At 37.0% G+C, this 15467-nt stretch overlaps 1 protein-coding gene across 1 annotated transcript; it reads left to right on the top strand.

Moving 5' to 3' along the window:
• Positions 1 to 4251: 4251 nt before the first annotated feature.
• Positions 4252 to 12389, top strand: LOC139964138 (uncharacterized). The gene is made up of 5 exons (XM_071965507.1): positions 4252 to 4411; positions 8119 to 8270; positions 8635 to 8745; positions 9588 to 9776; positions 10746 to 12389. The coding sequence occupies exons 1-5, from the start codon at positions 4393 to 4395 to the stop codon at positions 10914 to 10916; spliced, it is 642 nt and encodes a 213-aa protein (XP_071821608.1). The 5' UTR covers positions 4252 to 4392; the 3' UTR covers positions 10917 to 12389.
• The last annotated feature ends 3078 nt before the right edge of the window (positions 12390 to 15467 follow it).

Genomic DNA, 15467 nt, shown 5'->3' with positions numbered 1-15467 from the left:
GAAAGGGGTTGTAGACAAGGTGATCCTTTGTCTCCCTATCTCTTTATTCTTTGTGCTGAACTTTTAATCAACTGGTATGCAATGACAAGAGTATTCGTGGTATAACTATTCAGGGGCGTATCCAGGGGGGGGCGCAACAGGCGCGCGCCCCCCCTATTGGCCGTCACCAAAAAAAAAAAAGTTTAGCAAAAAAAAAAAAAAAAAAATTGATGACGACCTTTATGTGAGATGTCTGTGATCGCTCAACCCCCCCCCCCTCCCCTTCCCGTATGCTTTGTTTGCCAAAAAAAGGTTCTGGCGAAGTTCGGCGGCATAATAGTTTTAGAAACATAGATGGTAATTGTGTTTGTATTATCACTATAAACAATAAATGACATGCCAGCCATACTAAATTGTGCATTTTGTGTCCATATTTACTGGAAATGTTGCTTATTATTAAGGTCGAAAAATGGATCACATATGGCCATGGGCGGCGATCCTGGGTGGAGGGGGGGATATATCCCCCCATGAAAATGGGTGGAGGGGATGTAATGCACCATATCCCCCCCCCACCAAATGCCAGGGATAAGAATATTTTCATGCCTACATTTATGCATCTTCGTTAATGTACGGCTCTTTTTTAGCTTCATTTCTCGCCTACCATAAACGCAGTGCGATCTTTTCAAATAAAGCGTCTTTATAAAGCAAAAATAGTTGACTGTAGGCTTCATTGGCCCTATAACAACAAAATGTATTATTGCGCCCACGGTATTAATATAGTACATATATGCACCCTCATAGTATTCATATAGGCCCTATAGTAGGCCTACACACGTACATGTTCCCTCGAACAGCTGAGAATCTCATGTAACCAGGGTAATGCTTAATACACGTTTCACCTGGATGCCCTAGCAATCGGTACCTAGGAATGTAACTATGTGTAATTGTGTATTGCATGTGTATAGGCCTATAATAGCCTGCATGAGGCCATTTTCTTCATCGAATAATATAACAGAGCTCTCGAACATTCTAACGTTGCGCCTGAAACAAGATTGACAGGGGCAATTTTCCCAAAATAACACCCGAAATTTAAAAAAAAAGTATTTTGGATCCTGATTATGAGATATTTCGGACATGACATCCCTATTTTAAAGTTGGGTATATGCCGCTTGGAAACCTCGGGAAGTGCCGTTTCCGGCCATCTAGAGGGTTTGTTAATCCCAAAATTTTCTTGTACGCTTCGCGCCAGCTCATGGTGGCGCTACGCTTAGATAGTCAACAAGGTCATATCTCCCCCCCTCACTCGGAAGTACGGATCGCCGCCCATGCATATGACACCATTTTGCATTTCAGCCCTTCTTTGAAAGCAAAAATTGTACACCCCTCCCCTTAGACCCATCCCCCAGGACGGCGATCATTCATGCCTGGCGCCCCCCCTATTGGAAAATCCTGGATACGCCCCTGACTATTGGAGACCGAGAATGTATGTTGGCGCAGTACGCAGATTATACCCCCTTTTTCATTCACCCAGATGAGGTTTCTTTTTGCACCCTCTTAAATCAAATTAAAACATTTGGTTCCATCTCTGGCTTGAATCTCAACTTGAATAAATCTTTACTGATTAGTCTAGGGTCATGGAAAGAGTCCACGCTGTATTTTGACAGTCTGGAGGTGGTCCCGTGGTTAAAACCCGGTGATGACTTCATTTTGCTTGAGATTATTTTCAGTACTAATCTAGAACTTATCGGGCCCAGAATTATGATAGCGCATTCATAAAGTTGAATAATATTATCATATTTGGGCTAAACGTAACTTGACTGTGTTGGGTAGAATAACTGTTGTTAAAACTCTTATCTTTCCCTGTTTCAATTATAATATTGTCTCGCTCCCAAGCCCAACAGAAGGTTTTATTTCTGGCGTTAGTGACTTGCTTTTCCATTTCATTTGGAATAAAAAGCCGGATAAGATTAGTCGTAATCAGATTTGCCAGTCATACCCCGAGGGAGGGTTGAGAATGGTGGATTTTGCTTTACACTGTACCACTTTAAAGGTTTCTACATTTCAAAGATATCTCCGTAATCCAGTCACCATGTCTGGGTGTATTCTTCTAGAGAAGTATGGCATTAACGTTGCAGATTTTTATAAGAATGGTGATTATTAGGTTAATCTCGTTAGCCGACGTGTTCACAATCCATTCTGGAAAGATGTGTTTCACTCCACTTGCTTATACCTGAATAATTTTTTGAATTCTCCTCGTTTGGATAGTTCGCTTATCTGTAGTCTGCCAATTTGGAATATCTCGCTGGTGACGGTAGGGGATTTCCCGGTTGATTATCGTCATTTTGGGCGCTTCATGGCGTATTTTTCATTGGTGACTTGATTGATGAAAACGGACATTTTCTTCTTTTGATTCACTTTATTGAGAAGTATCGCATCAAGATCATTTTTTTTAATATCATGGCCTTATTCGGTCAGTACAAACCAGGTTGCGAAGTATTACAGATGCCTGTAATGTTGAGTATCTTGGGGCCCTGTTAATAGTTTCATAAATATACTATTGAATATGAGTAGTTTTGATTGTAAATATGTTTACAATCATTTGCTGTATTCATACCGCCTGTGTAAATCTTACTTCAAATGGACAGAATCGTTCAGTATTACTAGTGCGGATTGGGCCTTGTATTGTACAGTCGCTTTTAACTCTAGTAGTGATATTTACATTCGCTGGTTTCAGTATCGTATTCTTCATAGAATCATCCCGACAAATTATTATTTGCAAAAGATTGGTATTGTTGCATCAAATATGTGCACTTTTTGCATGCTTAATCTCCAAACAATTGAAAATTTGTTTTATCATTGTGATTTTGTTCAGAGACTTTGGAAATTCTTTGAAAAACTTTCCATTAATGTTGATATTAAACTTCCATTGAATATTTCTGAAGTTTTGTGTAGGGGCGATTTTTCACGTGTCCTCAATTTAATGCTCATTTTGATAAAAATTTGAATTCATCCTTTATTGTGTATTGTATGATTTTCAAGAGCAAAAAAAAAAAAACCTTTTACTTCTAAAGCGATCAAAGAATATCAACATCTTTAAACTCTGTGCAATTTTAACATTATAGATTATAAGTGTTCGGTGAGGGGGAGGGGAGAGGGGATTAAGGCTGTGGATTTCTATTGCTCCCCCTTCCCTACATCCTGACTGAAAGTTTGACAAAATATGTCTCTACTTCTGTTTGAAGAAGAATAAACTTGACAAGAAGTATTAACTTAAATTGTATTATGATGGAACTTCGAACTTCAGCAAGCTGTTGGATTTGTGAATTTACTGTTGTTATTCGATGCATTGTTCTAATGCAGCACTAATGCCGTAAATGCACTATTGCCGCAAACGCCAATCAAAATAACATGTTTGTCTTGACATGGGTCAGGCGCTCCCATTTTAGTCGAACTATATACAATCTATAATATGAACTTCATTCAAGTTCACTCTTGAACGGAAGCGTAGAAGGGACATTGCATTGACGAGTTACCTACTTGACAAAACGACAATTATCTGCAAATTGACGAGTTGACGAGATGGTAACGTGACAAATTGATGCATTGATGCATTGACGAGATCCGTTATCTCGTCAAAACGTCAATTTTCTGAATTTTGTCATCTTGTCGAGATGGTAGTAAATGTGCAACTTGTCAATTTGCAGAATATTGATGAATTGACGAGATCCGTTATCTCGTCAAAACGTCAATTTTCTGAATTTTGTCATCTTGTCGAGATGGTTGTAAATGTGCAACTCGTCAATTTGCAGAAAATTGATGCATTGACTAGATCCGATATCTAGTCAAAACGACAATTTTCTGAATTTTGTCATCTTGTCGAGATGGTAGTAAGTGTGCAACTCGTCAATTTGCAGAAAATAGATGCATTGAGAGATCCGTTATCTCGTCAAAACGTCAATTTTCTTAATTTTGTCACGTTACCATCTCGTCAACTCGTCAATTTGCAGATAATTGTCGTTTTGTCAAGTTGATAACTCGTCAATGCAATGTCTCTTCTACGCTTCCGTACTCTTGGGTGTATGACTTGAGTGATGTCATACGTCAGGTCATCCGAATGCGGAACTATGGTGACGTCAACTAAGCAGAGCGATTAGTTAACCCCAAATTGATACACTTTAACTATATAATATTTCTTTTAACTTTAAGGTTCAAATAAGGTTCATGTGCCATTGTTCTATATACAAACAAAATAACAATGCATTTGCAGGTGCATGGAAGACTATTGCAATCTGGTCAAATTTTGACAAAGTTGCATAATATTCTAAATAAATATGGGTTGCAGAGAGCAGATGGTTAACAAACTTAAACTTTTGGGTTGGACGAAGATCAACCTTTGAACACGACAGTAGCAAAATGACTTCAATTAGCAAAGGTAAGGATATCGTCACATATAAATCCGTACAACTTTATTTCTAATCGACTTGTTCATTCTATATATTTAACAAATTCCTATATTGTGTATAGGCCTATGTACACCAGACTTTAACTGAGTATACTCATTCCGATAACAGACTTCATATCGGAATCCATGTACTCCTCCTTATGGGTTTGTACTCGTACTCGGTGAGTTTTGCAAATACAGTTTTGATACTAGAACAAAGTGAGGTACCGTGTACTCGCTCTGATATACCATATACCAAATTGTACTTGTACACTCTTGTATACTCACCATGTTTAACTCGTCTGAATTGTAAACCATATATATGTATATGGTAACTCGTCTGAAGTTTAAACCATATATGCATAGTAACTGGTCTGAATTTTAAACCATATATGTATAGTAACTCGTCTGAATCGTAAACCATACATATAAATGCATAGTACCTCGTCTGAATTATAAACCAAACATATATGCATATAGTAACTCGTCTGAATTGTAAATCATACATATATGCATATTAGCTCGTCTGAATTGTAAATCATACATATGTATGCATTGTAACTCGTCTGAATTGTAAACCATACATATGTATGCATTGTAACTCGTCTGAATTGTAAATCATACATATTTATGCATTGTCACTCGTCTGAATTGTTAACCATACATACATATGCATAGAAACTCGTCTGAATTGTAAATCATATATATATATATAGTAACTTGTCTGAATTGTAAACCATATATCTATATATATCTATATATATATATATATATATATATATATATATATATGCATAATAACTCGTCTGAAGTGTAAACCATACATGTTTGTCGTCTGAATTGTAAACCATACATATGTATGCATAGTAGCCCGTTTGGATTGTAAGCCATACATATATCATATTAACTCGTCTGAATTGTAGACCGTACATGCATAGTAATACGTCTGAAGTGTAAACCATACATATATGCATAGTAACTCGTCTGATTGGTAAACCATACATATGTATGCATAGTAACTCGTCTGAATTGTTAACCATACATACATATGCATAGTAACCCGTCTGAATTGTAAACCATATGCATAATAACTCGTCTGAAGTGTAAACCATACATTTATGCAACGTTTCTCGTCTGAATTGTAAACCATACATATGTATGCATAGTAGCCCGTCTGGATTGTAAACCATACATATATCATATTAACTCGTCTGAATTGTAGACCGTACATGCATAGTAATACGTCTGAAGTGTAAACCATACATATATGCATAGTAACTCGTCTGAATGGTAAACTATACATACATGCATAGTAACTCGTCTGAATTGTAACTCCCATTTGATTCAATTGAGCTGTGTAAATAACGAATTCCATGATAAAAGTATAATTTTGTTTATATGAGTGCGACAGTAACGAGGAATAACAATAAGGTAAAATACCTAATTGAGTAAAAAACCCACGTGTGCTACCCCATGTTACACCGTTCTGGACGTACCGACTTCTTCATTAAATTTAAACATGATTATCCCCTCTTCCAACTCCTCGCCCTGCCTCTCTCTATCTATATATAGATATAGAATATATATATTATTTTGAGATCTCAAGTCTTAGGATTTTGACTTTCAATAATTTCAGTAATGTATCATTGGTCCGTATGCAATGAACATATAACTAGAGAACTGTTGGTTGGGTGAAATCATTGAAATTTATGATTTTCCAGGGGGGGGGGGCAAGCGCCCCCCCCCCTCACTGTCTGAGTATAATGGAGACTACTGTACAAATACAGTAATCAAACCTAATCATATACCTAATTTCGGCTGAAACTTTGTCTCCATCTAAGCCTAATTTCTTGTGCTTTTTTACTTACCAGATACACCGTAGGCATCTTCATTACCTTTTGCTATTATATTTATGTGAAAGCCCTGCCTTTTTTTCAAATGAACACAGTTTCAAGTCTGTGGGGTATTAGGTATATATTGTTTGAGAATTTTTCAAAAAATCATATGTCCTATAATGTTGCACTCAGTACAAAATTGGCTGGAATTGGGTTTAAATTATATACTTTGTTTTCATAATAACAAATATATTAACACAACTAGCTCGATACATACATTAATACCCAGTGAGCCCATGATCATGATGTCCATATTCCGTATCACGTCTTGTTCAGTAGTGCATGAGTTTTTCTTTCCCAGTAAAACGGGCCCTCCCTATCCAAAGAGGTACCCATTTTCTGGTGCATCAGTATAGCGGGCAGCCTTTTGATCGGATTCGGAGCCCCCGGCTCAGCACGGTCCGAGCCCATATAGGAGTTACGCTACTGTGCCCCACATTCTTTTCATTTCGAAAGACGCACAGTTTCAAGTTCATTACACACTGAAGGCTTCGATTCTCTATCTGCCTTCAGTTTAGAGAAGATCTTGGGATCTTCATCCCTAGATATTACTAGATATTGCTAGATATCCATACAGTACAGTGTCCTTGGGATTTCTTGGGACTTTCGGGGCCTGATCTTGGGAAATTGCAAAATCGGGAGTGTTCACACTCCATGTAGTTCAGTGCACGTCCTCTAGACGTCATTAATACATAACTCGATCACTTGTTATCGATGAAGTGGTGTGTTGCCGGATTTTATCAAGGTCTTGGTACTACCGGCGATGATCATTAATTAAATTTCGTAACTCATCGGGAAGCGATTAGAGGGATGGGGCGTAGGGTTGTGGCGCGCATTTTCATGCAGATGGAAACAATCTCAAGAAGTGATGGGTGCGTCCGCCCCCCTCCCACCCACCCATGATACGCCCTTTGATCCACTACATGCTATTCTCAGGAGATGTGCTCAATTCTCCAATCGCATGCGGAATTTATGTTTAGATTCATTGTAGGAGTTACGGTACTAGGTGAGTGGTAACAATTAGCATTCAGGTCGGAGTGTATAACATTTTATCTCAGGATGGCAGTGTTGCATCGACGAACATAGGTCTAGTGCAGTTCGCACATAATATCCTGGTCTAATACCGAAATGGGTCATGTTCCCCGACGACTCGGTCGAGTTGAAAACCAGCCACAGTTGGTTTCATAGCACAATTGTTCAACTGTTTAAGGCGTCCATACACACACGCGTTAGGATAGACCATATATAGTATTTATATATATACATTAGTGAGTGAGGAAAAATGGAAACGTCAAGAATTGAGTTGTCGGTGTATTGGGTAGGGTGAGGCGCACGCCCCTTCCGAAATCCTCGATCCGTCACTGCATGGCTACCCTTTGTATATAATAGGGATCAGCGCTGTAATTTTGTCACTGTTCCTCTTTCTCTTTCCGTTGTTTTCTTCTATACTCCCTCCTTTTCTCTTTTTTTTCTCTTTCTTCTTTTTCTTTTCCCTTCCTCTTCTTCTTCCTCCTCTATTTCCCTCCTATTTTTACCCTTTCTTTTCTCTCTCTTTTTTCTCTCCTGCGCCCCCCAACGCCCCCCGGGACACGTGCCTGATATATATATATATATATATATATATATATATATATATATATATTAATTTATAGGTCGTCAATTCACTGTAGGCTTTTTGTAGACAAAGGTTACGCCGCTTTACCCCGCTCACATTTCCCCGTCCCTAACGACACCGCCTCCTCAAAGAAATGATTTTGTTACTTTTGTGTTATAAAAGCATGTTGCTTATGATTTTTCCAACAGAACCTGCGGTACCAGTTTTTATCTTTTTGATTATGTTCACAACTTTACCCCTAATGGCATCTACAGGAGACAGCTTGAAAAGATTATATCAACGAACATTGAGCAGAATCCAAATTAATCAAATAAAAACATTGCAGCTATACGAAATTGTGGTAAGTGTTAACTTTTTTTATTTGAAGCTTAAATGTAATATTTAGTCTAGTTAAAATAAATTACAATTCATGAAATCTGAGCAGCTATGGGGAATTTGTTTTTATACGGCAGTGACGTGCGCACCATCTGACGTATTAATTTGTATCGTTTCTATTTGTTGGATGGGGGCGGGGGGGGGGGGGGTGGCGAAGAGGGAGCGTCGGTGTCAAAACACCCAGACCGAACCTCTTCTAAAGGAGATCATTCGCCTCTGGCCCTTCCTTAAAGGTTCGTAAAAGCCTGTGGATGACACTGTTATAAGGTTGCTCAGAATAATAAACAGTTAGATCTATAAGTTTGTGGTTTTTCTTTTTACTTTTTCAGAAATCAAAGCGCTTCCAAACTTATAACACTGTGCTCACTCACCATGACGTGCTCAACGTTTCAGGAATCAATCACTTTCCAAGCTATTTCACAACTTTTGGTCAATCGCAGGTACTGTTCTGTTTCTCGTTACTACAAAACAACATCTCTTTCTCACACAGCGGTACCCCCGACTCCTCCGAACAAAAACGCCAAACAATAACACATTCTTGAACTTCTGTCTTCGTCAAGTTTAATATTGTTAGCATGAAGCTTAATTATTCGGGCTAAGACTGTTGAAGTAGAAAAACTAATCTTTCGAAACCCGTTAAAAAATGCCATCAGTCCACGTCAATTATCCCCTTTGTTGAGAAATGTCCCTTTAAGCATAAGAGGACCATCAGTTATAATGGCGGGAGTATATACCTATACATCTACCGAATACAGACCATTAAACGGCTTGTTCCTCAGATGACTTGGTACTGTAAGAAAACATTACAATGAACTCTAATACTGTCATGTTTACAATGTATAATAAATTGATCAATGATCTTGGTTGTCGAATATCACCTATAACGGTTCTCAGTTATATATGTTTATAAGAAGATACAAGGAATATGTTTTGAATTGCTAAGAATTGATAAAACAAAGGATAAACAGTCATCAACCTTCAAGTCTTCACTGGTGAGATGACGTCATCATGAATTTAACATTAAAGGAACATTCCAGTGATATAGCAAATTGTTAAACTAACTATGTTGAACACATGGGAAAGCTCTATAGACACATTACTAGCATAGAAATGTCTCTTTATTCTTGGTAAAGATCACCTTTCACCTTTATTGAAAGCACCATGTGTTTTTCGTCGTACAGAATTCCTCCTGGCCCATCCCACTCTTTGCACGCATTTCGTTGTGCGATATTATCCCTCTCCAAACTCCTTTATATCGCTATGTTTGCTTCTCTTATGATAGATTAACAATGTCAGCAACTTCTTACTAAAACATGTTGAGTTCTCGAAACTTATTAGAGACGCTTTGAGATGTGCCCTTGACGACGAAATTTGGTTAAGAAGCCGACATCCGAACATGGTCATTTACAACGGACGAATATCGCATTTGATTAATGGAATCAACCTCTTCCTGTTGGAAGTATCAACCATTGTAAGTACATAAAAATCAACTTCTCTTGTGGTTCTTGTGGTTCTCACTTTTCAAACAGACAAAATATTGACAAGTCAAGTGTCTTTTCAAATAAAAAACAAATCTTTTTGTCGGGTGTGTCTTAGTGATGATTATATAGCACACCATGATGCACTTGACAACGAATTTCCGAGATTCAAGCAAAGCAGGCAACAACTGCCTGTTCAAAGCGTTTACGGGTGTTGTAGACCCTCCTCATAACAACTAGGGGGGGGGTAGGAAGTTTCTAATATGTGGGGGAGGGGCACAATATCACGGGGCACTTTCTCATTCCACAACCACCACTCGTTATGCTATAAACCGATACACACCGGCCATATCACTTAACTATATATGAAATGTTAGTATGCTTTCAATACTATTTATTGAGATTGTTTATTGTTTACCGTGCTACAAAAAGATATGGCATGCCATTTTAAAAATAGCATGTACAGACTAAAAATTAATAATTAAACTAAAATATTAAAACTAACAAAGGCCTAAGATATCCAAAAGACAGTTCTTCATCAAAGGGGCACATTTTTTTGGCCAGTAGGGCACATTTGCTATTTTGGAAAAAAAAGTGGGGGCACGTGCCCCCCGCCCCCACCCCCCCCCCCTTCGTGCTCCTATCCCCCTGATAATAACTAACTGTTTTGACTGGCTAAACCTTGGAATAGATCACATTATAGTTGGTCTGTGATGTCATCTGAGCAAGTGTTCTTTAATATTGCTTAACTTTGCTTTTGTGTAATTTTCTTGTTTTGGTATATCCTTGAAAGGTGACTACATTTGGTATGCTTGCTTAGCTGTCACTATTCTCTGTAAAATGCTCTTTTTGTGCGTGTGTGGAAATATTAGCAAAACAATGCACGTTGAAGATTGAGTTTGTATTGTTGTCTGTCTTTAAGGGATCTAGAGAAAAAATTTGATTTGTTCTTCTTTTGTCAGAGTGCACGTCTTGGAAATACATTTCAACCGTCATCGATGTCATCTGTAACCTTTGACCCATGTGACATCACTTGTGTAAAACAACGAGGTCTCTTCGTTCTTCAGGAGTTTCAACATTACCTACAATTATCTTACGGAAACTTCTATAACTTATTGATGCACGAAGACTAGAATAGGTGGTTCCATATAGAGCCATAGATGCAGATAATTGGATAAATTAAATTAATTGTTTATATATAGTCATGCAGAAATAAAACGAAAATCTATAAATCTGGTTAAGACTTATGACTATAATCTACCGATGTCGTATAATCACATCCCACCTGATTCTGTGCTATACCTGCCCTTTCTATTTTGGAGAAAGTTAAATGCATAACAGAATACGTTTTAAGAAAAAGTCGCCCAGGAAAGACCCTGGGCACGAAAACCAAACTACCGAACGACTGATCCGCTCTCAACCCCAGTCCCCTTGCATCGTGACTGCATGCGACTGTGTGATCATCGTCGTGTGTGCATCGGGAAAGGGAACAGCTGCTACACATGATCTTATAGTGAAAAGGCCGAGAAGCGATGCATAACAGAATTAACAGTTTTCTCTTCAAATAAAATATCCCTAATAAAAATAAATACGGTTTACGTGAGAAACACTCAATCTAAATGGCACTTGTTAACGTTGTTGATAAGGTCACTTCTGCCTTGTATATGAAGCTCTCTGCCATTGGTATCTTCCGTTATTCTTCTATTTTTAAATTCAAGCGTCTGATCCTGTGGATCATGGAATGTTCTTATGCAAACTACACACTAACGGGTTAGGAGATAAAGTGTATCACTCGATTAGTGAGTCCCGAATAAATCGTTTGCAATATGTTGCTATTAATGTCACCAATTCTACTCTAAAGAATGTTGTTCCGCAATGTTCCATTGTTTGTTGCTCATTTATTTATTATGTACATTAAGGATATCATTACATTCACTCGTATACTGTTACATCTTACAATGTTTGCTGATGATAAAACTGTCCTGCATAAAGGCCTGGCAGTAGGGACAAACTTGGTGGAAAATGAAGTCTTTGTATTGTGTCGTAAATAAGCTTTCCAAAAATAGATTTGTCTGTATAGGCATTATCAAAAAGATTGAGCAAGTTGCTTCCGACAAGTGTTCTCTGTTATACATTACATTCATTTTACTATTTATTTATTATTGTAATATTGTATGTGGTTTCATCATAATTTGCATAATCCTCCAAAAACATGCAATATGTATCATTTTCAACTGCAGATTCCATTCATCATGCTCTCTCTTTGTTTTAAAAGTTAGATATTGATAGATATTGCGCCTTTTTATAAGTTATAATACATAGTCTACAATTAGTATAGGCTGTTCGTGTATTAATTACCCTGTAAACAATTCTCTTCCTGACGCTATTGTTTATACATTTGAAGTACACCAATATCATACAAGGAACGCTATACAAGTTTTCAAGAGATACCTTAGATGTCATTTTACCAATCACAGCTATAGACATGAACTTCTATGTGTTAGTCAATGCTTTGATTGTCTTCTCTTTCTTCTTTGGTTGCTTACATCGCCACCTTAATTTTTCTCTTTTTGGTTTCATTTGGGTAGACAGAACAGAACAGAACATTGCATTGTTTCTATGAGACCTATATACTCTCCGGGTTCCTTTCATTTCAGAGACTGAGGTTATTATTTTACGTTCTATATTTTTCTCAAATTGTATTAGTAATTTAGTGAATATTATATTACCCACCATGGCATTTGTACTGCACCATTGATCTGATACATCAATGGAATAAAGTAAATTAATTTCAGTTATTTTCAATCAATATGTATTGTTTTGTCATTATTCCTGATTTGAGTTTTTAATTTCCCTGTCCTGTCTTTTCTATTTTAAAACACTTATGTTATTTCAAGAATGATAATATTTTGATACGGGTTTGTTTTATTTAGCTTAGCTATAACGTAATGATGCTAAATTACTGGTATGCGTATTTTATTATTATTATTCCTTTGTAATTGAAACTGCTTCTTGCGCAGATCAACACTTTAACATACTTGAATATTACCGAAAATAAAGTAATAATTGTCCAAATTATTACGAGTCCACCAAGAGTTGCGAAATCAACATTATTGCGAAGCGATTAGCTAGTTCATAGTCAAAAGTCGATACTCAACATTTCGTTGCCCATGCAAAGATTTTTTCTATTGGCATGTACCAAATTTAAATAGCAATTTGGAAATGAGACCTCGAAATTTGTCAACTTTTCCTCATTTTAGAGACAATATTGATACAAATCGACAACAATTTGGTTCTATAAGAAACACGGTAAAAAATGTTTAGAACGAAAAAGAAACTTTAATGGGTGGATATATTCAAGTTTCGCAATTAACGCGCCATCTTTAATACAAACAAAGTGCATGTAGTACTTCGTTTCAATTCAGTTATTCATTCCAGTATAAATATAAAATTGATAAAAAAAGGAGTCCAAGAATACTTTAAAATGGAGAATAGCTAATATAAGAGGAAAAGAAAAAAAGTTCAGATGATATATATCAGATGAAATACCGTACATATGAAAAGTTGATACATAAAACATACTATAACAAACATTGTAAGTGCTCGGTTTGAATGTATAAAAACAGAACTGTATATAAAGAGTTTCTGTAAACTTGTGTTCTGTAGTTTGGCAAAATGTGGGATTTTCTTAGATTTCTGTTCGATTTGTGCAGGCTAATTTTTAGTAGGATGATTCTCATCACTGTTAATCTTGTAGAACATCGCACCAGGTCAGCTCATTTCGAGACTAAATTTCTTCTTTTGCAATAAATGATATTTGCGAGAAAACATGCATGGACTATATCCCACCTTCGTTCAAGATGCAGACACTTCCATTGGTTAATACTTTACCAACTGATACATTTCTCCCGCTATAGGCCTACTAAAAGCTGACTTAAATTCGTGCACATATGGGTTGTTTGTCCTAACGAAGTGCTGTATATCCCTCGTCTGCATGAATGCCCGTATGGTTTAATCGGTGTTTAGTAGTATATTAGCAATTATCTCCTTGTAGAAAATCTTCCGTCATGCCCCTTGTTTGAAGCGAATAAAAACATTATCCAATCTGACCGAAAAATTCCTTTGAAATTTTGAAGCGAATTATTTATAACACTCCCACGATTCGAAAACATTTTTCCTCAATTAAAAATGATATGTAGTACTTTTCAGATTCAAAGTTGTACTTGCAAGTAGTGTCAATGGGTTTAAGAATGCTTTGGACAAGCAGTTTAAGCATTGTAGTCGGGTCTGAGTGTAATTTGTGTCTTCAGTTTTTTTTCTCTATAAGTGTCCCTCCTGATCCTCTTTTTCTACTAAACTATACTAAACTAAATGCTTCACCAATACGACATTTGCTCAAATATGCAGATTTAGCCCTCACAATAATCAGAACATATCTGAAAAAAGTCGGAAATCTTCGGTGATTCAATGTTTTCACAATAACAAGTAAAAAATAGGCGCACCCATCATAAACATATAGGCCTATACAGCTTCAGTATGGCGAATAGTTGAAAATAGTATAGCCTAACATATTTTTGTTCCAATATTTCCTCAGTTCTGCATCACTGGGATCGACTGGAATGTAAACACACGTAATTCAGTCATCTTTGCATTCCACGTGTACCAACCTATACTCCACTTACGTACTCGTTCTCGCGCAAAGAGTATAGTGCTCTGAAGTAGCCTACTCGTACTAATATCACTGAGGAAATGCAGTAATTGCAGAAATCGTGCACTAAAGACTATACTCATGCTGTTGGTGACATCCCTATGTTCCGTCGTCTCTATGTTCCGACGTCTCTATGTTCCGACAAAAGGACAAAAAGAGAGCAATTTTTTATCCAAAAATTTGTATGTACCAAGAAAACTAGTTTTGTGACCCCAATATTTTTGTGACCCATATTTTTATGTTTATAAAAAAATCAAATATAAGTCTTTGCCATTACACAATATAATGGGTTTTGTCAAGTCATCTAATAGCCTATGCGGTTACCAGGGCCGGGTGGATCCTTTGGTCTTGAGGTCATTTAGACGTGTTATGGCGCGGAGTCGTAAATCTGGATTCGCGCCTGCTATATCATTGTTATATATATATAAAAAATCTTCTTAATAACGGCGAAACCAATAATCCTTAAATTAGTAGCAATAGGGACATTACAGACTTGAAGATCATCAAAAGAAAGAACAGAGGTCAAAGGTCGAATAAAGCGAAAGGTAACATGTTGAACAGCCCGTAACTGCGGCCTGATACAATCTTTAAAGGGCATTTTCAATTATCATATATAGATGCAATGGCAACTGTGGTAAAAGCACAATCGGTAAAAGGAGTTTATGAATAGTCCTATAGTGTGTTAATTTTAAACATGCTATTATGAAACCCATAAACATATGGTATGCAACTCCATTGATTGCCCTCTTGTTTTAATCAAGTTGTTACGGAAAAGCGGAGGATACTGACTCATGAAATAAACCAAATACTTATATTTCGCTGCCGTCTGCTTCAGTTATTAACTTGGTAAATTCCCCGCAATTAGAGGCGTTTTTTACTGACCGTTTATTTACCAAATAATACATCACTGCTGTTTTTCCCCCCTTCCTCTGAGTACTGGCTATAGTGACAAACATTAGACCTATTCCAACCTTGA

The sequence above is a fragment of the Apostichopus japonicus genome, chromosome 22 (assembly GCF_037975245.1).
Source record: "Apostichopus japonicus isolate 1M-3 chromosome 22, ASM3797524v1, whole genome shotgun sequence".
Classification (NCBI taxonomy): domain Eukaryota; kingdom Metazoa; phylum Echinodermata; class Holothuroidea; order Aspidochirotida; family Stichopodidae; genus Apostichopus; species Apostichopus japonicus.
Note: the sequence above shows the minus strand (reverse complement) of the source record. Positions and strands in the feature narration are given on the sequence as shown.

What these genes read in the sequence shown, in the direction of transcription:
- LOC139964138 (XM_071965507.1), top strand. An exon ending in TGCAGCTATACGAAATTGTG is followed by an intron (nt 8,271 to 8,634) that starts GTAAGTGTTAAC and finishes TTACTTTTTCAG; the next exon opens with AAATCAAAGCGCTTCCAAAC. An exon ending in TGTTGGAAGTATCAACCATT is followed by an intron (nt 9,777 to 10,745) that starts GTAAGTACATAA and finishes TTCTTTTGTCAG; the next exon opens with AGTGCACGTCTTGGAAATAC.